This window comes from Natator depressus, chromosome 14 (assembly GCF_965152275.1).
Source record: "Natator depressus isolate rNatDep1 chromosome 14, rNatDep2.hap1, whole genome shotgun sequence".
Lineage (NCBI taxonomy): Eukaryota > Metazoa > Chordata > Testudines > Cheloniidae > Natator > Natator depressus.
This window is the reverse complement of record NC_134247.1, coordinates 33,863,392-33,888,802: the sequence shown is the minus strand read 5'-3', so window position 1 is coordinate 33,888,802 and position 25,411 is coordinate 33,863,392. Positions and strand designations below refer to the sequence as shown.

Here is a 25,411-nt window from a genome sequence, read left to right as displayed (position 1 = left end):
CCGCAGAAGAACAGTCTGAATCAGCTGATGGCACTGAGGCCAGCAGGGAAGTCTGGAGCTCCAGGTTCCCCCCTCGGCCACAGAGCTCCATTAAGCATAGAGTCCCAATCCTTTCCCGCTGTGGTCGTGATCCCTGGTCAGCAGGAGCTCCATGGGAGATCAGGGCTCCATACACCCAGCTGTGCTAGGCATCTCAGTGACCCAGAGACGTCATGGTGCCACCTGGCAGAGAGCAGAGAGGCTACCCTGATCTCCTGGGTCTGCTGTCTACTACAAGTACTCCTGTTCTGTCGACATTACAGTGCATCAGAGAGCAGTGTGTGAGTTCTCCGCCAACAGCCAGGAGCCCAAGGCTTGTCCCAGTCATGGCGAGATGTATGTGTGGGTGATATTTAAGGATGGAGCCGATCTGTAATTACTAAGGACAAATATCTCCAACCGCTGGAAATGGGGCACTAGATGTGGAGGGCTCTGAGTTACTACAGAGAATTCTTCCCCAGGTGTCTGGCTGGTGGGTCTTGCCCACCTGCTCAGGGTCAAACTGATCGCCATATTTGGGGTTGGGAAGGAATATCTCCCCGGGTCAGATTGGCAGAGACCCTGGGACATAGATGACTCCTGCCTTCTGGTACTGCGGGGCCACAATCTAAAGGTGAGGACATGTTTCCATCCCATGTGTCTCCTCAGTCCAGCAACCCCCCTGCCCTGCACCCAGCCCAGGGCTGCCATGCTCTCCCCACCGCATGTTACCTGCGAGGGGAGGGGCTGTGTCCTTCTCCCACTGTGCCTGACCCCCAGCACGTTTGGTCCCTGTCTCTGGCAGTTGGGCCCGGGGGGGGAGCGGGAAGGAGCCGCTTCTCACACGGCTGAAGCTGGCCACTCCAGGTTGCTGCTTCATGTAGCTTCCGTGGCTGCCTGCGAGAGCCTGGTTGGGAAAACGGTGGGCCACCCTGTCATGGAGTCACTGGGGCGATGCTCTGGAACTATTCCATATGAAGCCAGTCAGGACTCTGGGGGAGCCTCCTCTCTCTGAGCAGACTGTCTCCAGGGCAAGAAGATCACACAGCTTCGACCTTCCTGGGTCTGACCTTGGTGTATTCAGCATCCCCTTCCACACAGTGCACTTCCCACAGCAAGTCTGCCCAGGCGGGGCTCCTGAGGAAGCCAGAGGGCCCTGCACCCCAACTCCGCAGTCAGACGTGACTCACAGCCAGCTGGTAAAACAGAAGGTTTATTAGACAGCAGGAACATAGCGTAGGGCAGAACTTGTTAGCACAGAAATCAGTGATTTTCAGCCAAGTCCATCTTGCGGGGAGGGGAGCCCACAGCCAGGGCACTGGCCCTTCCCCTGCACCCCAAGCCAGTCGAGATTGACTCGCTTCCGGCTGCCTGGCCGCTGCCCTGTCCCTTGCTCCTCCTCCAGCCTTTGTCTCGCTTCATGGGCCAAGAGTCACCTGATCTCATCCCCCTCCTGGGTCTCAGGTTACAAAGGGGCAGCCCCAGCAGGCAGCTAGAGCAGCTGCAGCAAAAGTCACACACAGCATTCATGCAAAACAGTAAGATTCACATGGGCTCACATACAATATAACAAGGGAAAATCCCCCCTTAGTCACTCAACCCCATACAGGCCCAGCTGCTGAGGACAGGGGCCAAGTGAGTTGGAGTCCCCTCTTCCCCCCAGCGTGTTTTGCATGGGCTAGCCAAAGTTCGGGGCCCTGCCGGTTGCTTCCATTAGGAGAAATGGATGATAAAGCCAGGGATTCTCTTTGGTTATTTACTTATACATGGAGTCCTATTTCCCTGAACACAGGAGGGTTCAAACAGCAGGGGACAACCCCTTTCCTCACTCTTCTAAATCTGCTTTTCCAGGTAGCGCTCTGTGCCCAAACAGCTCTCTCTCCCTTCGGGCGCCTTAGTGTGTGTTAATGTAGCACAGGGGTCAGTTAATGCACTACGCACCGCTGTGTGTGAGAATGTACACCGCTGCACTGTGGACTAATGTAGCCCAGCTCTTAGTCTGTCTGTGCTTTAGTTCCCCCATCTGTAAAACAGATAACATATGCGTGGTGGTGGGGGGGGCGGTGTTGTAGGATCAATACAGCACTCAGCCCCACTTCTTATCTAGCACACTCCACCAGCAGATCTCAAAGACTTTACAAAGGAGGTCTGGATTATTACCCCCATTTTACAGGTGGGGAAACTGAGGCACATAGTGGGATTGAGGTGACAAGGTAGGGATTTTCCCTTATGTTGTATGTGAGCCGATGTGAGGCTTACTGTTCTGCATGAATGCTGTGTGTGCCTCAGTTTCCCTGTGTATGTGGTGTCTAGGTGGTGGGAATAAGGGTGTGTGACTTTTGCAGGGACTGCTCCAGCTGCCTGCATGGATGCTATGGCTGCCCCTTCGTAACCCGAGACCCAGGAGGGGGATGCGACCAGGTGACTCTTGTCCCGCAAAGCGAGACAAAGGCCGGAGGAGGAGCAATGGGCAGGGCAGGGGCCAGACAGCTGGAAGCGAGTCAGTCTCAGCTGGCTTGAGGCCCAGGGGAAGGACCAGAGCCCTGGCTCTGGGCTCCCCTCCCCCATGATGGACTTTACTGAATGTTCCTGTTTTCTGTGCTAACAAGTTCTGTTCTATCCTGCGTCCCAATCGACTAATAAACTTTCCATTTTACAACAGTGGTTGAGTCACTGCTGACTGTGGCTTCCCCAGGAGCCCCGCCTGGGCAGACTCGCTGTGGGAAGTGCATGGTGTGGAAGGGGATGCTGAATATGCCGAGGTCAGATCCAGGAAGGTCGAAGCTGTGTAAGTTTCTTGCCCTGGAGACAGTCTGTTCAGAGAGAGGAGGCTCCCCCAGAGTCCTGAGTGGCTTCAGATGGAGTAGTTCCAGAGCATTGCCCGGTGACTCCGTGACAATTGCGACTTAGCTAAGGTCACCCACAAGGCTGGTGGCAGAGCCAGGAGTAAGAACCCAGGTGTCCTGAGTCCAGTGCAGTGCTCTATCCACCAGGCCACCCTGCTATTAAAGACTGCGTAAGGCAGGGGTGCTGGAACTATTTTTAGTGGTGCTGAGAGCCACTGAACCAAACTGTAAACGCTGTGTATGATGGAAATCACTTCAAGGGTGCTGGAGTACCCCCACACCTGTAGTTCCAGTGCCTATGGCGCGAGGTGCTGCAATGCTCCGGCCACGGGGGAGGTGGAGGGGAGGGGGCAGAGAAGCTATGTTAGCTAATTTAGGGTTTTGCACTGTTGTAGCAAGATCAGGGTGAGCATGCAAGTCACTTTTAACATGTCTGTACTGGAGCTGTGCGCTGAAGCAGTTAGATGGGTATGAGTGAATCTGAATTCATTCCAGATGTTGTTGTGGGCACAAACAGGGCTCCACCATCCCCAGCTATCCTGGGTTGCTCTTTGAGCATCATAGAAATGTAGGGCTGGTAGGGACCATGCAAAGTCTAGCCTCTCATGGAGAGGCCTCTATGTCCCATAATTTCCCCCCCTCTATAAATATTGTCTGATAGAGTCTTTTGGTCAGCCTCTTTTGAGACAGCCCTGCCATGGCAGACAGTCTGATTTCATTCATAACCCAGGTCCCCAATATCTCAATCTTCTTTTCCAGATGTCGTTAGTGATTAGGGGTTGTTGAACTTGCTGATGAATCTCGGCATTTGTTATTAATTTATTCCATTCAATTCCCACTCTTTTTCTAAGGTCTTTGATTTCGAAGGCATTTAGATGGCTGCCTGCCCATGGATTCACTCACTCGCTCGCTCGCTCAATCAATCAATCAAAAAAACAAAAACAAAAACAAAACAAACCAGTATAGACAGCTCCCTGCCATTTGGGATACACCCCACGTGATTTTTTGGCAAAAAATGCCGATTTGGGTCAACAGAAGCATTTTGCAAATCTGTGTTAATTTTGCAAAATTGTTTTGATCCAGTGAATAAATTAATCCCCTACCCAAACCTGAAACATTGAGTGTTGACCTGTTAGAAAGGAACTGTTTCCATTTTTCTGATTCAAAATAACGCTTCATTTGATCAGAATTACTTTTCATTTTATTATTTTTTAAACATAAAAAGTTGCTCAGCATTGAAACAGACTGGTTTTGTCTGGGGTGGAATAAAATGCAGCATTTGATCAGAAATGCATTTCTCTTTCCAACTTTTCAATTTGCTGAAAATTTTTAAAAACTCATTTTGGGATTGACCTGAAACAATTTTTTTCCTTTGATTTTTCAGAATTGCCAGAAACCCCCCCGATTCCATTACCCACACTGCCCTCATGCCCAGACACCACGGTGACAGATGCAGCACATAAAGCTGGTGAGATCCCCACTAGGCATTTAGAGCAATCTAGCCTTCTCCGTTCAAAGGCAGGAGGTCAGGCCGGGATGATGTCACCTAACCTAGAGCATGTCTAGGAAGACATGTATCATCATGGTGACCCTCTCTGAAAGTTCCCCCAACCAGGGTACAACTCTGTGGCCCTTTAAAAACCAGAGGTCTGTATTTTGTTCGTCAAACAGTTTGTGAGGATCAACCCAGAAACCCCTTTTTTAAATCCAAAATTATAAAATGAATTGAATTGAATTTTTTGTTTTATTTCTAAAATTTTCATTTTTCACGTGTCTGCATTTCCCATCCTCACCTTTTCTTTCTTTGTTTTTCTTAAATTTTCCAGTGGAAAAAAAGTTAGAGAAAGTGGTTTTCCCGCCTCCAAATTGCTCTCATTTGATTCCCACTCCTCTTCCAGAGGGGAAAAAAAGGGGGGGGAAGTTCAAAAGCAAGAGAATGTGGGAAAAAGATGCACGCATGCACCAACAACCCGCGATCCCCCTCCAAAACAGAACCCTTGAATTGGAGAGGAAAATGTTTTGAATTTCAGATTTTTTTTTATCCTTAAAAAGAAAAAAAAGGAATGAAAGATTTTTCATGAAAAAAAAGTCATTCTTGGAATGGAATGAAAAATTAAAATTTGGACCAGCCAGACTCTGAAACCCCTGAAGCCAGATCCCCCGGCTGGTTATTTGCCACTTTCTTTTAGGGTCAACCAGCGAGTGCTGGGCCCATCCTCTTTAACGCTCAATGCTCTTTAAAGAAAGTTTAAAGGGGCTGGTTCCCCTCTCGGTCATCCTGGTGTAAAGGAGTCCCAGCTGTGTAGGCTGGTGGTGGAGAGAGCACATTTTTCCCCTTGTGATTGCAATATGAGAACGTATCCCGCAGGATTGGCCCCTTTTCTCCGCCCCGCTGCCCTGCTTCGTGCACATAGCAGAGTCGGGCCTCAAGTGCTCGCTGCCTCTATCTCCCGTTTACCCTGCAACTGCCCCATCCCACCCTGGGCAACCACAACAGAACTGCTTCTGAGGCCACGTCTGCTCTACAGCCACGGCAGCAGCACATATACGGTGCTGCAGCTGGGATGTTGTAGCACTGTAGTGTAGACGCTGCCTGCGTGGACGAAAGGGGATTTTCCAGTGATGCAGTAAATCCACTTCTCAGAGAGGCAGTAGTGAGGTGGATGGAAGAATCTTTCTATCGACCTATCTGCATCTCCACCAGGGGTGCAGGTCAACCTATGTATGGCCCTCAGGGCATGAAATCTGTCATGGGGGGTCACAGAGGTTGAGGGTGCCAGGGGCTGCACAAGCAAAAATTCGCCCTGTGAACCCTTTATTCCTGGTGACAATGCATGAGAAGGAAAGAACCCAGCACTTCTCTTCCATCCCAGAGCTGGCAGTGAGAAAAAAGATCTTATTGCTGGGAAATGAAGCCCCTGTGATTGCAGGGCGCTCTAGGGTGACGAAACGGCCACGTTTGAAGAGTCACTTTTAGGACACATCGGTACTAAAGCTGGAAGTGTGCTTTCCAGCATAGGGTTTTCAGAGGTAGTGAGGCCGTCGGGCCGTCCTGGGGGGGTCTCGGTCTAGAGGCCCTGGGGCCATCCCGGGGGCCTTCTCCCAAGCGGGAGATGTGAAGTGGAAGTGCCGGATTCTCCTCTCCTCTCCCTGAGGAGGGGACGGGGGCAGCCTGGGGCAGGCTCTCGGTGGCAACTGCTCATGGTGTGCCCACTGCATGCTCCCTGTGATGCTTGGCGAGGGCTGGGTGGATGCTGAAGCCTTTCCCGCACTGCCCGCACCTGTAGGGCTTCTCCCCGGTGTGGGTGCGCCGGTGCCGCATCAGGTCAGAGCTCTCGACGAAGCCCTTCCCGCAGTGGGGGCAGGCGTAGGGCCGCTCGCCGGTGTGGGTCCGGCGATGGTTAGTGAGGTGGGTGCTCTGGGCGAAGCGCTCGCCACACTCGGGGCAGGCATAGGGCCGCTCGCCGGTGTGGACACGTCGGTGCCGCTCCAGGTGCGAACTCCAGGCAAAGACCTTCCCACAGTGCCCACAGGGGTGGGATTTCCGCTCGGGCTGGGGTCCTGGGGCCTCTGAACCCTGGAGCAGTTCTGAGCTCTCCCTGAAGCAGCCGCACGCCCCATCCTGGTGGGCTCTCCAGGACTTGGAGCCCAGTCTGCAGTCCTGGCACTGGGGACCCTGCTGCCACTGCGGTGGCCCCAAGCTCTCCCCAGCGCCCTGGCTGCAGCAGCTGCATTTCCCCTCCTGCTCAGCTTTCCTGGGCTTGGCTGGGCTCTGCTTGCGAGCGGGTCGTTGGCGCTGCCTGATGCTCCCAGCTGCGTGGGTCCGTTTGTGTCGCGTGAGGTCAGAGCTGTCCCCGAAGCCTTTCCCGCAGTGGGGGCAGCAATAGGGGCGTTCCCCAGTGTGGGTCCGGCGGTGCTTGGTGAGGTGGGCGCTCTGGGCGAAGGTCTCCCCGCACTCCCCACACCGGTAGGGCCGCTCGCCAGTGTGGATACGCCGGTGACGCTCCAGGTGGGAGCTCCAGTCGAAGCCTTTGCCGCACTGGGTGCAGCGATAGGGTTTGTCCTCCAGGTGGCCTTGCTGGTGGGTTGCCAGGGCTTGCGGGTCACCAAAGCGCTTGCCACAGTCACAGCACTTGTAGGGGCGCTCGCCGCCGTGGGCCAGCTGGTGCTGCTGGAGGTGGGAGCTCTGGGTGAAGCGCTCGCCACACTCAGGGCAGGCGTAGGGGCGCTCGCCTGTGTGAACGCGCCGATGCCGCTCCAGGTGCGAGCTCCAGATGAAGCTCTGGCCACAGTCCTGGCACCGGTAGGGCTTCTGGCGAGCCGTGATGTCCTGCAGTTTCTCTGGGCTGGGCTCCTGGGGGGCGGGTTTGCCCTGTCTCCTCCCTGCCCCTCCCAGCCTCACCCCAGCAGGCCCCTGGCAAGCGGCTCCTGAAAATCCTCCTGGCAGCATCTCTTGTGGTTCCACTGGCTCAGGGCCTTCCTTCGAGGGATTATCCTCCTCGGTTTCACTCGCTGTCCCAACACCTGCTGGGACAGAGAGAGAATAACTCCCACACTCCACTCCTGCATGGTTAGGTCTCAAAGCACTTTACAAACCCCCATTCCCCAGATAAGGAAACTGAGGCATGGAGTGGGAACGTGACTTGCTCAAGATCACCCAGCAGGCCAGTGGCTAAGCCAGGAATGCACCCCAGGTCTCCTTGGTCCCTGTCCATTGCTCTGTCCAGTTGGACACTCTGCCTGCCTGGAATCCACTCCCTGCTCTGGGCAGACGGAACCTCGGAAAGGGGGGAAACAGACTAAAATAGCTGCCTGGGAGATTGGAAAATCATGGGCTGAATCCCCCAAACCCTTGCCCAGAGGAGGGGACCAATTATGCCCTCACACCCCATCTGAGCCCTCAGCGGGGACAGCGCCACAGCCAGATGTTGTCAGGCTGGGTGGGAAGCCATGACTGACACTCACCAGGAGACGATGACGCCTGCTGGGCACAGCCCAGACCTGGGGGAGCAGTGGCAGAGCCGGGGACGCTGACAGGGCTTGGGTGGGAACCCCAGCTGTTTATTGCCCAGTCTGTTTATTATCCCTCACCTGTGCCAGACGCAGCTGGGATCTCCCTCTCCTTGGAGCCTCTGCGACACGGTTCCACCCGGGAGATCACCTCCGCTTTCAGGAAGGGGAATTCTGCATGGGGGAGTCAGGCGGGGGGGGGGGGGGGGAAGGGAATCAGAGCTCGTTAGGCAGCGGCCCCCTCTCCTCGCTCGCTGCCAGCGGGGCTGTGATCACCTTGATCCACAGCCCCTCCCTGGAAGGCTATGGGGGCTGCATGGGGGTTCCCCCACTCCCTCAGTGTGATAAGATGCACATGGAGAGAAGCCATGTCTATCCCAAGGTATTTATTTGGCTAAGCCACTAGAGGGGGACAGGTCCCCACACACACTGAGCCCCACACAGCTCGGGTTTCCCTATTCCCCGACCGAATGGCAGCTGGCACTCCCCCGGGCCTCTTTGACCAGCCTTGCTCTATCCCCAGGGCCAGGTCTGCATCTGCAGAGCACCAAGCACCAGCTATGCTACGGTGTCGCCAGCCCTTGCAATCGTCTCGCGAGTCTCGCAATATTCGAGATTTGACGTCAAGCCCCGGCAGCTGGAATCATGAGATTGTGCAAGAATCTCAGGGTTCACTACAAAAAGAGATATGAAAGATGTAAATTTCTAGCCCAGGTGGTGAGGGGCCTTGACAAGCTATCACTTTAAATTCTCAGGAGGTTTCCTGGTCCTGTTGGCAGGCTAGTGGGCGCTGTAGGGAAGCATGCTCCGGTACGAAACTGTGGAAAAACCTGAGTGTCTCTGGATTAAGTTTAGAAGTGTGTGCAACAAGAGTGATGTAGTGGTGGGAGTCTGCTATAGACCACCGGACCAGGGGGATGAGGTGGATGAGGCTTTCTTCCGGCAACTCACGGAAGCTACTAGATCGCATGCCCTGATTCTCATGGGTGACTTTAATTTTCCTGATATCTGCTGGGAGAGCAATACAGCGGTGCATAGACAATCCAGGAAGTTTTTGGAAAGCGTAGGGGACAATTTCCTGGCGCAAGTGCTAGGGGAGCCAACTAGGGGGGGCGCTTTTCTTGACCTGCTGCTCACAAACCGGGTAGAATTAGTGGGGGAAGCAAAAGTGGATGGGAATCTGGGAGGCAGTGACCATGAGTTGGTTGAGTTCAGGATCCTGACGCAGGGAAGAAAGGTAAGCAGCAGGATACGGACCCTGGACTTCAGGAAAGCAGACTTCGACTCCCTCAGGGAACGGATGGGTAGGATCCCCTGGGGGACTATCATGAAGGGGAAGGGAGTCCAGGAGAGCTGGCTGTATTTCAAGGAATCCCTGTTGAGGTTACAGGGACAAACCATCCCGATGAGTCGAAAGAATAGTAAACATGGCAAGCGACCAGCTTGGCTTAATGGTGAAATCCTAGCGGATCTTAAACATATAAAAGAAGCTTACAAGAAGTGGAAGGTTGGACATATGACCAGGGAAGAGTATAAAAATATTGCTCGGGCATGTAGGAAAGATATAAGGAGGGCCAAATCGCACCTGGAGCTGCAGCTAGCAAGAGATGTCAAGAGTAACAAGAAGGGTTTCTTCAGGTATGTTGGCAACAAGAAGAAAGCCAAGGAAAGTGTGGGCCCCTTACTGAATGAGGGAGGCAACCTAGTGACAGAGGATGTGGAAAAAGCTAATGTACTCAATGCTTTTTTTGCCTCTGTTTTCACTAACAAGGTCAGCTCCCAGACTGCTGCGCTGGGCATCACAGAATGGGGAAGAGATGGCCAGCCCTCTGTGGAGATAGAGGTGGTTAGGGACTATTTAGAAAAGCTGGACGTGCACAAGTCCATGGGGCCGGACGAGTTACATCCGAGAGTGCTGAAGGAATTGGCGGCTGTGATTGCAGAGCCCTTGGCCATTATCTTTGAAAACTCGTGGCGAATGGGGGAAGTCCCGGATGACTGGAAAAAGTCTAATGTAGTGCCCATCTTTAAAAAAGGGAAGAAGGAGGATCCTGGGAACTACAGGCCAGTCAGCCTCACCTCAGTCCCTGGAAAAATCATGGAGCAGGTCCTCAAAGAATCAATCCTGAAGCACTTACATGAGAGGAAAGTGATCAGGAACAGTCAGCATGGATTCACCAAGGGAAGGTCATGCCTGACTAATCTAATCGCCTTTTATGATGAGATTACTGGTTCTGTGGATGAAGGGAAAGCAGTGGATGTATTGTTTCTTGACTTTAGCAAAGCTTTTGACACGGTCTCCCACAGTATTCTTGTCAGCAAGTTAAGGAAGTATGGGCTAGATGAATGCACTATAAGGTGGGTAGAAAGCTGGCTAGATTGTCGGGCTCAACGGGTAGTGATAAATGGCTCCATGTCTAGTTGGCAGCCGGTGTCAAGTGGAGTGCCCCAGGGGTCGGTCCTGGGGCCGGTTTTGTTCAATATCTTCATAAATGATCTGGAGGATGGTGTGGATTGCACTCTCAGCAAATTTGCAGATGATACTAAACTGGGAGGAGTGGTAGATACGCTGGAGGGGAGGGATAGGATACAGAAGGACCTAGACAAATTGGAGGATTGGGCCAAAAGAAATCTGATGAGGTTCAATAAGGATAAGTGCAGGGTCCTGCACTTAGGATGGAAGAATCCAATGCACCGCTACAGACTAGGGACCGAATGGCTAGGCAGCAGTTCTGCGGAAAAGGACCTAGGGGTGACAGTGGACGAGAAGCTGGATATGAGTCAACAGTGTGCCCTTGTTGCCAAGAAGGCCAATGGCATTTTGGGATGTATAAGTAGGGGCATAGCGAGCAGATCGAGGGATGTGATCGTTCCCCTCTATTCGACACTGGTGAGGCCTCATCTGGAGTACTGTGTCCAGTTTTGGGCCCCACACTACAAGAAGGATGTGGATAAATTGGAGAGAGTCCAGCGAAGGGCAACAAAAATGATTAGGGGTCTAGAGCACATGACTTATGAAGAGAGGCTGAGGGAGCTGGGATTGTTTAGTCTGCGGAAGAGAAGAATGAGGGGGGATTTGATAGCTGCTTTCAACTACCTGAAAGGGGGTTCCAAAGAGGATGGCTCTAGACTGTTCTCAATGGTAGCAGATGACAGAACGAGGAGTAATGGTCTCAAGTTGCAATGGGGGAGGTTTAGATTGGATATTAGGAAAAACTTTTTCACTAAGAGGGTGGTGAAACACTGGAATGCGTTACCTAGGGAGGTGGTAGAATCTCCTTCCTTAGAGGTTTTTAAGGTCAGGCTTGACAAAGCCCTGGCTGGGATGATTTAACTGGGAATTGGTCCTGCTTCGAGCAGGGGGTTGGACTAGATGACCTTCTGGGGTCCCTTCCAACCCTGATATTCTATGATTCTATGATTCTATGTGACCGAGGTCTAGCAGCAGCCAGTCTGCAAAGGCCCAGCATGAGCAAGTTGGGGTGAATTGTGCCACACTGCCTGAGGAAGTTGCCTGTTTTCTCTCTCTCTGTTTTTGGTTCTTGTGCATTTCAGTTCTGGATTCTAAGCAGCCAAGTCCTGTTGCTTCCAGCTAGAATGCATTATGTTTCTATCTTGCTTCTTTGCATGTAAGCCAGGAACGCAACAGGCAGCTGCAGAGAACACCTTGAAAATGGGTCCCTGAGCATGACGCTAATGGCTCAAAAACCAGAAGGCAAAGAAAAGCCCCCCCCCACCCCCTCTCAGGCTGCGTCTGGCTAGGCTGAACAAGCTGAGCTCATCCACGCTCCTCTCGTAAGCCCGGGGCATCCTAGGAGCTCAGATCTCCAACTCCGCTGCCCTGGGCATGCAGAAGTCCACTAGCAGGCACTGGAGAGGGGATGGTCTCCCTTAGGCTGGCATCTGGGGACTATGGGGCTGATCCCGCTGAAATCTAAAGGATCCAGACCCTGTGCAGCACTTCAGAGACACCCCCTCCTCCGATGTCCGAACACCCAAGGGGACAGGAATCCTCACCCAGTGACATCAGGGTATCGTAGCTTTCTTGCATGACGTCCCTGTACAGGGCTTTTTGGTGAGGATCCAGCAGGACGCATGGCTCCATGGTGGAATACACAGCCACCTTCTCGCTGACCGCCAGCCCCTGGAACAGCCAGAGACCCTCACTCAGAAGCTGCTGTCCCCCCAACCCCCGCAGTTTATCCATTGGCCCCACTGCCCCACCTTCCGGCATTACCTAACAGATAGCACGACCCGGGGATGGCGTTCTAGCCCCAGCTCTGCCGCTGGTGCCCACAGCCCAGCCATGTCGCCACTTCATGCCTCAGTTTCCCCATTCTGTAAAGGGGGGGAGAATGACCCTGAGCTCCTTTGTAAAGCACCTGGAGATCTGTGGATGGAAATAGTGATAGGCGAGCTCATGCTATTAGCATTCTCACCCTCCTCCTCTCCTGCCCAGCCCTCCCCTTTAACTCCGGGGCATATCCATCACCCACGAGGAAGGTGTTGCTGTAGCTAGCATTCTTCGTTTGTCTGGGATGAGGGGTTCCCAGACACCTTTCCCCACTGCGGAGTGTGAAGCCCTTGGAGCCTTGGCTACTGCCATGACAGGCCGCTGGGGTGGGGGCAGCTGGTACCCCTCTCCTTGGAATGTCAGCGCCATGCTAGACAGGTCCATCATCGCCCGCTTTACCCCCTTCCCCCCGCCTGCCCGCTGCTCCCCCAGCCTCCTGGATGGGCCACCCTCAATCCCACGGCCCAGCCTGCAGGAGCAGGGCATGATCCCGAGTGTTATCCTGAAGCCAGGAAGGGCGAGCAGAAGGAGGTTTCAGGAGGGGCCTTTGGCTCATTTCTCACCTCGGTTCCCTCAGGGCCTTTCCCTGCAGACAGACGAATTAGACCCGCAGATGCTGGGAAAACCCTGGCTCACTTTATTCCAGCGCAGCCCCTCCCACTGGAACCAAACCCACCCAGACATTAGTACCCCCCCTCCCAGGTACAGAGCCTCTTAGCCAAGTGCAGAATCAAAGGAGCCGCGCTGGGGGTCCCCCTGACACTGTCCCCAGGGCAGCGCATCCCCCCAGCAGCGCGGGGACCAGGCAGAGGCAGGAACTGGCTTTTCCTCTCCCTGCTCCTCCCCTTCTCCCCAGGGAAGTCAATCTGCCCGGGGTGCTGCAGGGAATGGGGCTGGGCAGGGCTGGGAGCCGGGAACCTCCCTCCCCGCTGGTTGCTCCTGCTGCCCCTGCCAGTCTCTGCCCCCGTCTCCCTCCTGCCCCCTCCCCTCCCCTCCGGCTGGGAGACTCGGTCCCTGGCCCGGCCCGGGGCGGTCGCTCTCCCGGCGCTGGCTCGGCTCCTGCCGGCGCTCAGGGGGGCAGAGCCGGGGTGGGGTCAGGGAGGGCAGCAGCTCCGGGACTCGCAGACCCCCGCCCCCCCCGGGAGCAGAGCTGGGGCGAGGAGGGGCCGTTGGTGCAGAGTCACTTTCCTGCCCGGCCCCAGCCCTTCCCCGGGTCTCTCCCCTCACCTGCAGGCTCCGGCTCCGGGGCTGGTGTCGGCAGAGCCCGGGGCTGCCCCAGGGGCTGGTTCCAGCACCCACAGAAAGTCCCCCTGGCTGGGCACAGAGGGGGGTTAGTGCAGGTCTCTCCCCGCACAGACCCCGCTGGCCAGCGGCAGCGGCTCAGCCCCAGCTGCAGGTTCTCTGCCCGGGAAGCTGAGCCCTATCCCGGCGGAAGAGGAAGCAGGTCAGGCAGAGGAGGAACTAGTTTCCCCTCCTCGAACATCAGCCACTGTCCTCTCGTGGCAACCGCTCCTCCTCCCCGGCCGCTGCAGCGAGAAGCCAGCCCCGGGGGCTGAGCAGTTCCCAAGCGTGCCACTGGGCCCCATATCCTCAGCCACCCCTCTGGGACCCAGACAGAGCAGCCCGACTGGTTCCCAGCTGGCTGGGTCAGGCCTGGAAGCAAGAGAAAACTTCCCTGCTGAATGGGAAGTGAATCGGGCCTTGGGGGTCCCGCCTGAGGGCCCCCCCAGAAATAGCTTGTTAATTGCAGACCCTCCATCCTCCAGCGCCCTGGAAGCGCACCCAAATCAGAGAGGCTTGGGGCTGGAAAAGGGGCGCTGGAACAATTTGTACAGTGGGGGTGCTGAGAGCCTGTGAACCCTGTATATATGGAAGCCACTTCAAGCCGTGGATGCGGCCGCACCCCCCACACCCACTGGTTCAGCACTCTGGGGCAGGGACAGTCCTTCCTGGTGCACAGTTGGCCTGGCCTCTGACACGGCATCATTAGTTCCTGGGCACCCCTCGCTGAGATCAGTGGTTAAAGTGTGTGTGTCCAGGGGGCTCTCAGGAAGCACCAGACACAGCCACATAAATAAAAGTCGAGCCGGGTCCCTGAGGGGACTGTAAGTACTGGCACCGGCCACTGTCGGAAGACAGGATACTGGGCTAGATGGACCTTTGGACTGACCCAGGATGGCAGTTCTTATGTTCTACCAAAGCTGCTATTCCCAGGGAAACTCCTTCCCCTTTTTCAGACCACTTTAAGCACTGCATCGGATCTAGCTCTGCTCCAATGCACTCATTTCTCCTGGCAGCGCTGAGGATCTGGGATGCTGGATTATTTATTATTATTTTTATTAACATGAATAATGTCTAGCACGGAGCAGCCCCAATCCCGGCCCAGGACCTCATTGCCACTGTACAAACACGGAACAAAACTGCAGTCCTTGCCCCACACATTTCCCTGACTATCCATGCACACCTCTGTTAAATCATTGTTAGCACAGTCTGAGCATGGCCAGCTTCAAGCATTCAAAAATGATGAGTCAGGCCCCAAATCACAAGCTACACTTACAAATCATGCACTTGCTGAAATAACAAATGGGGGTTTCTTTTTCTTTGCTTTCCTGTTTTCAAGCCTTTAGGGGTCATGTTTTCAGGCTTTTCCCCACAGCCTCCAGAGTGAGAAACTTGCTTTTCATAAGTGAGAGCCATACGCATGGGAAATAGGGGTGCAGGGGGTACTGCAGCACCCCCAGATTTTATGAGGGGTCCTGGCTGCCGACCCTGCGCCTGGGGGTCTGCTCTTGGCCCCACATGCAGGGCTCCATTCCTGGCCCTGCATCCACCCCCAGCTGTGGCCCCAGCCTTGGCCCCCTTACCCCTGTCTGTGTCCCCCCCCCTTCCAAAGACATGGCCCTGCTCCCAGCCTCAGCTCTGAGTGGGGGGTGTGCGGACAGTGGTAAGGGAGATGCGAGGTAAAAAGTTTGGGGACAGCTTTGTTGGCTTTCACCACCCCTGTCAAGGTTCCTCCCCCACTCTGAACTCTAGGGTACAGATGTGGGGACCTGCATGAAAAACCTCCTAAGCTTATCTTTACCAGCTTAGGTCAAAACTTCCCCAAGGTACAAAATATTCCACCCTTTTTGTCCTTGGATTGGCCGCTACCACCACCAAACAAATACTGGTTACTGGGGAAGAGCTGTTTGGACACGTCTTTCCCCCCAAAATACTTCCCAAAACCTTGCACCCCACTTCCTGGACAAGGTTTGGTAAAAAGCCTCACCAATTTGCCTAGGTGACTACAGACCCAGACCCTTGGATCTTAAGAACGATGAACAATCCTCCCAACACTTGCACCCCCCCCTTTCCAGGGAAATGTTGGATAAAAAGCCTCACCAATTTGCATAGGTGACCACAGACCCAAACCCTTGGATCTGAGAACAATGAAAAAAGCATTCAGTTTTCTTACAAAAAGACTTTTAATAGAAATAGAAATAAAAAAAAATCCCCCCTGTAAAGTCAGGATGGTAGATACCTTACAGGGTAATTAGATTCAAAACATAGAGAACCCCTCTAGGCAAAAACCTTAAGTTACAAAAAAGATACACAGACAGAAATAGTTATTCCATTCAGCACAATTCTTTTCTCAGCCATTTAAAGAAATCATAATCTAACACGTACCTAGCTAGATTACTTACTAAAAGTTCTAAGGCTTCATTCCTGGTCTATCCCCGGCAAAGACAAAATATAGACAGACTATAGACAGACACACATACCCTTTGTTTCTCTCCCTCCTCCCAGCTTTTGAAAGTATCTTGTCTCCTCATTGGTCATTTTGGTCAGGTGCCAGCGAGGTTACCTTTAGCTTCTTAACCCTTTACAGGTGAGAGGAGATTTCCTCTGGCCAGGAGGGATTTTAAAGGGGTTTACCCTTCCCTTTATATTTATGACAACCCCCACTATAAAAAACATTCCAGCCCCATTGGTGAGAGCTGAGATTTAGAGCTGGGTGGATTTTTTTCATCAAATACAGTCATTTTGTCAGCTGGAAATTATTTGAAAAATTGTGCCAGAAAAAAATGAAATATTTTGGAAATGTCCAAGTGAAATATTTTGTTCTGATCTGAACATTTTCCTTCCACTTTTTGATTTGTCAAATTTTTTCTGAAAAAATTCATTCAACTCAAAATCAAACTTTTTATTATTTATTTTTTCAGCATTGCTAGTGAACTGATACATCCCTGATTAGCCCAACTGTTCTGCAATTCTCATGCAGTCTCTTGATTCGGGCCCTGAGTCTTTAGGAAATGCAAAAAAATTGCAAGCGCTGGCAACACTGATTTTCTCAAAGCCCTTTTCTCCATTCTTCACAATGTAGTGTAACGTGAGCACAAAAATGTACATGCCGTGTAAAGTGAGATCGGGCCAGTCACAGTTCACATCCACTCTGTACAAAACTGCAAAAGGAAAGAAATCCACCAAATGGCATAAATTGAAAAAGTTAAAAGTTTAAAATAGTTTAAAAATACACATGCCAACATAAAATAAAAACACACAGAAATAGTTTAAGTAAAAATTATTAAAATAGTTTTCAAAAGTTGAAATGGTTAAAATAGTTTTAAAAATAGTTTTAGAAAGTTAAATAGTTTAAAAAGTTAAACTAATTAAAAAGTTTAAATTGTACTTTATTGGCAGTTTCACATGCACAGAGAAAACCCTCAATGCCATTTGTTTTAATATTTTCACAAAAGTTTTGTCCCATTTTTTTTATTTGAAGCAAAATTTGAAATTTCAGCATTGGCCTTGTGGCAACTTATAAAACATTTCAAAATTCAAAAAATGCCCCTTAGCTCTGGTTACAACAAACCTCATCTGCAGGGGGAGCTTTGGCACTGAATGACAAAATATCACAGGGGTTCTAGACTCAGGAAAATGTTAGCGTGTGCCATATCTCCTTCATCCGTTGTCAAAGCCAACCAGCTCCACTGTATTAACTGAGGCTCAGATCCTCCAAGGTATTTAGGCTCCTAACTCCTCTGGGCCTGAGGGATCTTTGCTTCGGAGAGCTGCCTGTCTTCTGAAGCAGCCAATAGGTGCTCTCTCTCCTCAGCAAAATCACGTGTAACCCTTCTGCCAGGTGGAGGCGGCAGCAACAAGGGCCAGGTTCAATATCTAGGGGTTCCTCTTGACAATACAACACAGAACCAGCTCGAGCCCCCACCAGTAATCTGGGAAAACTAAACCCCACCTCTGGGTACCCCTAAAAGGCAATACTTAAGTCCTGAAACTGTGCACAGCAAAGAAACTTTTAAATAAAAAAGGAGAAGGGATCCCAGCATTAGTTTGTGAAACCATCACACCCCATGTGATTCAAAAGCATGGGACCACAAGCAACCCTCCACCCCATGATGGAGAGGCAGTGTCCTCTCAGGTGCCCACCTGCCTGTGTGAAAGTCCCACAAATGAATGTCACACCAGTCGCTTGCTGTCACCTCTGCTGCTGACCACTTGCTGCCACGTCTGTGATGCCCCGTTCTGAGGTCCCCCCACTCAGCCCAACTCTTAGTGATTTCAATGGGTGTTTGTGGGGGGGTTCCTCTGTGCTGCTGCCCCTTCGTTGTCTTTCCCTGCAACACTGTCCCCACACTAGGGCTGAGGCTTAGCCCCTAGACCTGCTCCTCAGCAACTGCAGCTCTAGGAACCTCTGAACAGAAGCGAAGGCTCTCAGCTGAGTCTCATCAGGCAGAATCTGCAGCATGGAAGAACTTCTGAGCACACCACCCTCCCACTTTCAGTGGGATCTGACATCTGCTTAGCAAGTGGGGTTCAGGTGAGGGTGACCCCCTCAATCAGGACACAGTTCTGCTACCCCTTTGCTCCTACAGTCAGGATAACAACATGTCACTCCCCCTGTGCTCAGCTGCCAAAGTGATTTGTAACTCAACACCAGCCAAATTTGATCACTTTGAGCACCGAGGCAGAGTAGGGCCCGGTCTACACTACTGAGTTAGGTCGAATTTAGCCGCGTTAGGTAGATTTTAAAATGGATGCGTCCACACAACCAACCCCGTTCCGTCGACTTAAAGGGCTCTTAAAATCAACTTCTGTACTCCTCCCTGGCGGGGGGAGTAGCGCTAAAATCGACCTTGCTGGGTCAAATTTGGGGTAGTGGGGATGCAAATCGATGGTATTGGCCTCTGGGAGCTATTCCAGAGTGCTCCATTGTGACCACTCTGGACAGCACTTTGAACTCCGACGCACTAGCCAGGTACACAGGAAAAGCCCTGGGAACTTTTGAATTTCATTTCCTGTTTGGTCAGCATGGCGAACTCAGTAGCACAGGTGACCATGCAGTCCCCCCAGAATCGCAAACGAGCTCCAGCATGGACTGAAAGGGAGACACTGGATCTGATTGCTGTATGGGGAGAAGCATCTGTGTAGGCAGAACTCTGATCAAAAAGAAGAAATGCCAATATATTTGCCAAAATCTCACAGGGCATGTTGGAGAGAGGCTACAACAGGGCACACAGCAGTGTCGCGTGAAAGTTAAGGAGCTGAGGCAAGCCTACCAAAAGACAAAGGAGGCAAACGGTCGCTCTGGATCAGAGCCTCATACATGCTGCTTCTATGATCAGCTGCATGCCATTCTAGGAGGGGACCCTACCACTACCCCACCACTGTCCGTGGACACCTGCAAGGGGGGAGTCTCACGCAACAGGGAGGAGGATTTTGTGGATGAGGAGGAGGAGAATGCACAGCAGGCAAGCGGTGAATCCGTTCTCCCCGGCAGCCAGGACCTTTTCATCACCCTGGAGCCAATACCCTCCGAAGGTGGGTTCCCAGTCCCTGAAGCTGGAGAAGGCACCTCTGGTGAGTACACATTTGTAACTACAGTACAGGGTTTAAAGGCAATAGTGTTTAATGTTTGTGTAACCCTTCTGCCCGTCAGAGTTGGCAGCAACAAGGGCCGGGTTCAATATCTAGGGGATCCATTCCAATAACACAATGCAAACCGGCTCGAGCCCCCACCCAGTGACCTGGGACAAATATATACCACCCCGCTGGGTGCCTCCAAGAGGCAATACTTCCCGTCTCGCAAGCACCTAGTCTGAGTGTAGCAAAAAGCCTTTTAATAACAGAGAGAAACAATGTGGCATTATGTTGGGGAAACACCACCAACAGGATTCATAACACAACCCATGAGCAATAAACCCACCCCAAGCAAAATGGGGCATGCCCTTTCCCTTTTGTTCTTGAGTCCAGCAACCCCAAATCACCCAAAGTCCCAAAAGTCAAATGACCCAAAAGTCTCTGTCCCTGGTCAGGGCAGCCCCAGAGTTCAAAAGTTTATCTACAGAGCTTTACCTCCCAACCTGGGTGGAGATAGGGGCGGAGGTAAGCGGCACCTTACATGATCTGAAGCTGACCACCCCACAGCTCCATAGGCTTTTGCTCCGCTCTGCCAGCCGCCCCACAAACTGCTTCGCTCAGCTCCGCTCTGCTCTGCGGCCCACACGCACCTCCCACCGTCCCACAAAGTGCTCCACCAGCCGATCCATGAACTGCTCCGCATCCCACCAGCAGCTCCCACCGTCCTATGAACTGCTCCACCAGCCTGGCCACCAGGCACTCCAGCCATCCTGCAAACTGCTCCACAATATATCTTCAGGCTCCCCCACTACTTAACACAACACTCAGAGATTTCAGCTCTTAGTCAGTTCAGCTCTTTGGTGAATTCAGCTTGTAGTAGGGGAGCCTCAGTGCTGGTGCACCATTCGCCCAAAGTGAGCTCAGCAGCCTGTAACTAGACTCCTAATGAAATTAAAATTAGCTCTGACATTCCACAGTGGAGAGAGGAGGACATGTAATTAGCATGTAAGGCCCTCACCCAGGGACCCATGCCACCAAGTATTAATACTTGTCCCCAACCTCTCTCAATTCACACAGTTTTGGACCCATGACCCTTGCCTAGCGAGTGCTACTTAGTTGATGGTGAGTCCCTCCATCATAACAAAAGGCCAAGTACAGTTCCAAGCACAGTTCCCATAATCAGGGTAATAACAATTTATTCTTCCTGCCCCAATAACAGAGACACTGGGGATCCCACAGCAGCCAAAGTGACCATTTGGGCCGCTATGGCCTCATTCTAGGCAGGGTGGGTGTGCCTATGCAAATGAGATCGGCCCCTGAAGTTCTTTTCCACAACTTGCCACACCTCACCACCAGATGTCAGGGTGGAGCTCATCCTGACACTGCTTACATTTGATTTGCCCTGAAGAATTGGGATGCATTCACGGCCAGTACAGTTACTGGAAAAATCTGTTCACGTGTCTGGGGATGGAACGGGAATCCTCCAGGGACATCTCCATGAAGCTCTCCTGGAGGTACTCTGAAAGTATTCTGGAATCATTGCAGCACAAAGCATGGCAGCGAATGGTCCTGGGTTTTGGTTGCATTCAAGCAACATTCGGTCTATATCTTTCTGTGTTAGCCTCAGGAGAGTGAAGTCATTCATGGTCACCTGGTTGAAATAGGGGAATTTTTGTAACGGAACAGTAAAGGTCATGCTGGGCTGTTTGCGCTTGGCTAAAAGGGATCATCCCGGAGAATAGTCTCACCGGGGGTGGTGGGAGGTGTGTGCTGCACATCCACCCGAAAACCACAGCCCCTCTTTTTAAATGTGAAACGCAACCCATTGCTTGCTATGGGAAAGGATGGCACTGCAGTTTGAAACCATTCCCATATGTTACGTGTAAGAAGCCAACCCCGCGTACCCTTTGCCTTACCATGGCTGCCTGGAAACCGAATTCTGTTGTCCAGCCGTGTGTGATGTGTCACCATACCGGCAGGCGCTCAATATAAGAGGCAAAATGTGACCTTCTACTTAAAGCACATATGCTGTCTGCTGTGAATTGCTTGATTCACTGTGAAAGAGTCTCCCTTTTGTTCTCAGAATGTAACATCTTAAATTTTATCTCCCCCCAGCTGCAAATGTTTCTAGGCTCCCACTATCATCTCCGTCCCTGAGGTTATTGCAGATTAGAAGGCAAAAAAACCGCACTTGCGATGACATGTTTTCTGAGCTCATGCAGTCCTCCCACACTGATAGGGCACAGCTGAATGCATGGAGGCATTCAGTGTGAGAGGCTAGGAAAGCATTAAGTGAGCATGAAGAACAGAGGCAGGAGGCGATGCTAAGGCTAATGGGGGGAGCAAATGGACATGATGAAGCATCTGGTGCAGCTGCAGGAAAGCCAACAAGAGCACAGACCCCCGCTGCATCCATTGTACAACTGCCTGACCTCCTCCCCAAGTTCCATATCCTCCTCGCCCAGACACCCAAGAATGAGGGGGGCGGAGGTTCCGGGCAGTCAGCCACTCCACTACAGAGGGTGGCCCAAGCAACAGAAGGCTGTCATTGAAACAGTTTGATTTGTAGTGTGGCTACAATAAGCAATGTGGCCTTGTCCTTTCCTCCTCCCCCACCCCACCCAACCTGGGTTACCTTGTCAGTTATCTCCTTTTTTTTTAAATTAATAAAGAAAGAATGCATGGTTTCAAAACAATAGTTACTTTATTTCGAAGGGGAGAGGGTGGTTGGCTTACAGGGAATTAAAATCAACAAAGGGGGCGGGTTTGCATCATGGAGAGATACACACAACTGTCACACCGAAGCTTGGCCAGTCATGAAACTGGTTTTCAAAGCCTCTCTGATGTGCAGTGCGCCTTGCTGTGCTCTTCTAATCGCCCTGGTGTCTGGCTGCTCAAAATTGGACCCTAGGTGATTTGCCTCAACCTCCCACCCCACCATAAATGTCTCCCCCTTACTCTCACAGATATTATGGAGCACACAGCAAGCAGCAATGACAATGGGAATGCTGGTTGTGCTGAGGTCTGACCTAGTCAACAAATAGCACCAGTGAACTTTTAAACGTCCAAATGCACATTCTACCACCATTCTGCACTTGCTCAGCCTATAGTTGAACTGCTCCTTATTACTGTCCAGGCCGCCTGTGTACGACTTCATAAGCCATGGGAGCAAGGGGTAGGCTGGGTCCCCAAGGATAACTATTGGCATTTCAACATTCCCAACGGTAATTTTCTGGTCTGGTAAGTAAGTCCGTTCTTGCAGCTGCTCGAACAGCCCAGAGTTCCTAAAGATGTGAGTGTCATGCACCTTTCCCGGCTATCCCACGTTGATGTCAGTGAAATGTCCCTTGTGACCACCAGTGCTTGCAGCACGGTTAAGAGTACCCCTTGCGGTTTATGTACGGGTTGGCAAGGTGGTCCGGTGCCAAGATAGGGATATGCATTCCATCTATCACCTCACCACAGTTAGGGAAACCCATTGCAGCAAAGCCATCCACTATGACCTGCACATTTCCCAGAGTCACTACCCTTGATAACAGAATATCAATGATTGCATTGGCTACTTGGATCACAGCAGCCCCCACAGTAGATTTGCCCACTTCAAACGGATTCCCGACTGACCGGTAGCTGTCTGGCATTGCAAGCTTCCACAGGGCTATCGCCACTCGCTTCTCAACTGTCAGGGCAGCTCTCATCTTGGTATTCCTGCGCTTCAGGGTGGGGGAAAGCAACTCATAGAGTCCAGGAAAGTGGTCTTATGCATGCAAAAGTTTCGCAGCCACTGTGAATCATCCCATACCTGCAACACTATGCAGTCTCACCAGTCTGTGCTTGTTTGCTGGGCCCAGAATCGGCGTTCCACTGTATCAGCCAGCCCCATTGCCACCATGATGTCCCAATTGCCACAACCCATGCTTTCAGGAACGTCTGTGTCCATGTCCTCATCAAAATCGTCCTTGTGCTGGCATCTCTTAGCCCGGTTCTGCATATACTCCAGGATAATGTGTGAGGTGTTTACAATGCTCACAACAGCAGTGGTGAGCTGAGCAGGCTCCATGCTTGCCGTGGTATGGTGTCAGCAGGAGAGCAGAGTTGCAGCGGAAGCGGTGGATGACGACAACATGGAGAAATTTGCTATTGAGACTGAGCTCATTTACAAGAGCAGGAGAGCAGAGTTGCAGCAGAAGCGGTGGATGATGACGGTTAACAGTCGTACCACACCATCTGCTGACAGCAGCACCCAGGACACAACAGCAGCGGTGACGGTGAGCTAAGCTCAGCGGGCTCCATGCTTGCCGTGGTATGGGGTCTGCATGGAAAAAAGGCGCAAAATGATTGTCTGCCGTTGCTTTCACGGAGGGAGGGGCGACTGACAACATGTACCCAAAACCACCAGTGACAATGTTTTTGCCCCATCAGGCATTGGGAGCTTAACCCAGAATTCCAGTAGCTACCCACAGTGCACCACTCCGTAAATCGATGCTAGCCATGGTAGTGAGGACGCACTCCACCAACTTAATGCGCTTAGTGTGGATGTATGCAATCGACTGTATAAAATCGATTTCTAAAAATTGACTTCTATAAAATTGACCTAATTTTGTAGTTTATACATACCCTAGGTGTGTCCATTGCAAGTCCAGTCTGCTCCTGGCGTCTCTCCTCCCAGGGCTTCACTAGATGTCAGGGGAGAGCTCAGCCTGACCCTGAGTGGGTTTGCTTTCAGATTTAGAATAATCCCCAGCACTAGATCTGAATGGGGAATGGTATGTTTAAAGAGAATCCCTTATGCCACAAAATCTAGTTCTTCATTTGACGAAGGAAGACGTTCTGAAGCTATGCGGGTTGGCATCGAAGTGCTGTCGAAGTTACCAGCAGAGGTTATAAACCTGGATTCTAAAGTGAATCCAGATTAAAGGCTCGTGCTCCTGTAATTTCTTTCTAGAATGGCTCTACGGGATATTTCACTCCAGTTTAGGGTGATCAGGTGTCCAGTTTTGGACCTGAACACCCAGTTAAAAAGGGATCCTGGCAACTCCAGTCACCACTGTTGACTGTCTGGTTGGCGGCTCCGCCGCGCAGTGGGGCTGGCACGCTCCCTGCTAGCTGCTGCACTGAGCGGCTGCCAGGTCAGGAAGCAGCCAGCATATCTGGCGCAGCTCCCATTGGCTGAGCCAGGCCAGGGGAGGAACTAGTGCAAGCATGATTCGAGCACTCAGCAGGCGGCTGTTGAGGGGTCGCACTTCTCCCACTGCTGCTCTCCTCGCGCGCCTCGTGTGGCTGAGCTCGAGCTGCGGCGCATGCCCTACAGCGAACCATGGTCTGTCTCTCGCCCCATTGCCAGCACCCAGGAGTTCGAGGAATGTGTATTCCCATCTCCGAGTGCTGGAAATGGGGCTGCACCCCCCACCCGCTCCCTGCATCCCTCCCCGTCCCACCCCTGCCCCATCATCCCCCTCACTGCATCCATCCCATCCTGTCCTGCCCCCCACATCTCCCCATCCCAGCCCTGTACCCCTTACAGTGCTCTCCCACCCATCCTCTCCACCTCCCAGAGCTGCCACCCCCATGTCCCTCATCCCTCACAGCCCTGCACCCCATTCACCTCCATACACTGCTGCACTCCCATTATGTCCCTATACACCCCTGTGCCCCCCATGCACCTGTGACCTTCTGCCTCCCCCTGCATCCCCATCCAACCCACATGCCCCCCACACCCCTCCTCTCTCCTTCACTGTCCCCTCTCACCCCCTCCTGCTTTCATCTTTGGCCTCTTTCCCTCCTCATCCTCTCTCCTCTCTCCTCCACCCCCAACCCCCAACTTTTCCCCTCCAGCCCACCCTCCTCCATTCCTGGCTGGGTGATTTAGGCAGCCCCTGGAAAAGTGTATGAAAAAGTGTCTCTGTGTGTGCATGCATGCATTGTATGTGTGTAAGAGACTTTGTCTTGGTGTAGGGAGGTGCGTGTATTGCCACATGTGTGTATACCTATGTGAATAACATTTGCAGCCTAACTCTTTGACTTTTATTCCTTTTGCTGGCTTGTGCACAAAAAAGCTGATGACATAAAATATGTGTGTATTCATTTCATAACAAGTTTTTAAAAGAGAAGGGAACTCTAAGAGAAATGTATTATTTCTTAAAAAGTGAATGTTGGTGACTAGTAATTGCAGCAGAGCCAATGTATCATACATTCTCCCCATCTTTGTCTAGCTACATTATAAACTGTTGCCGACTCTCTCTTTTTATGTGTATGTTCAGCACCCTGAAGCCCTGATCTTAGCTGGGGTCTCTAGGCACTAAAGAACAATTGTAATAATAAATCATGTGGAAGTATATGTATTAGTGCATGCTAGATGTGAACACATGAATACCCGTGTGTATCTGCATGT

General features: G+C 52.1%; 2 protein-coding genes across 4 annotated transcripts in view; one reads left to right on the top strand and one right to left on the bottom strand.

Annotated features, from left to right (window-relative positions):
* Window positions 1-25,411, top strand: part of LOC141998762 (uncharacterized) — a 406,176-nt gene that overhangs the window by 265,959 nt on the left and 114,806 nt on the right. The window lies entirely within an intron of this gene.
* On the bottom strand, window positions 4,768-13,583 carry LOC141998717 (uncharacterized). 3 transcript variants are annotated; one of them, XM_074971683.1, is made up of 5 exons: window positions 13,396-13,583; window positions 12,112-12,264; window positions 11,892-12,018; window positions 7,956-8,048; window positions 4,768-7,391 (listed from the first exon to the last, which is right to left on the bottom strand). In XM_074971683.1, the coding sequence occupies exons 3-5, from the start codon at window positions 11,977-11,979 to the stop codon at window positions 6,064-6,066; spliced, it is 1,509 nt and encodes a 502-aa protein (XP_074827784.1). In that variant the 5' UTR covers window positions 11,980-12,018; window positions 12,112-12,264; window positions 13,396-13,583; the 3' UTR covers window positions 4,768-6,063. The 3 variants fall into 3 exon arrangements, with proteins under 3 accessions (XP_074827784.1, XP_074827786.1, XP_074827785.1); XM_074971685.1 differs by having other exon boundaries at window positions 4,768-7,388; XM_074971684.1 differs by lacking the exon at window positions 12,112-12,264.

Coding starts and splice junctions, on each gene's coding strand:
- LOC141998717 (XM_074971683.1), bottom strand. CDS start 11,979: ATGGAGCCATGCGTCCTGCTGGATCCTCACCAAAAAGCCCTGTACAGG. Junction 8,049..11,891: donor CGATACCCTGATGTCACTGG/GTGAGGATTCCT, acceptor TCCCCCATGCAG/AATTCCCCTTCCTGAAAGCG. Junction 7,392..7,955: donor CCCAGCTGCGTCTGGCACAG/GTGAGGGATAAT, acceptor TCTCTGTCCCAG/CAGGTGTTGGGACAGCGAGT.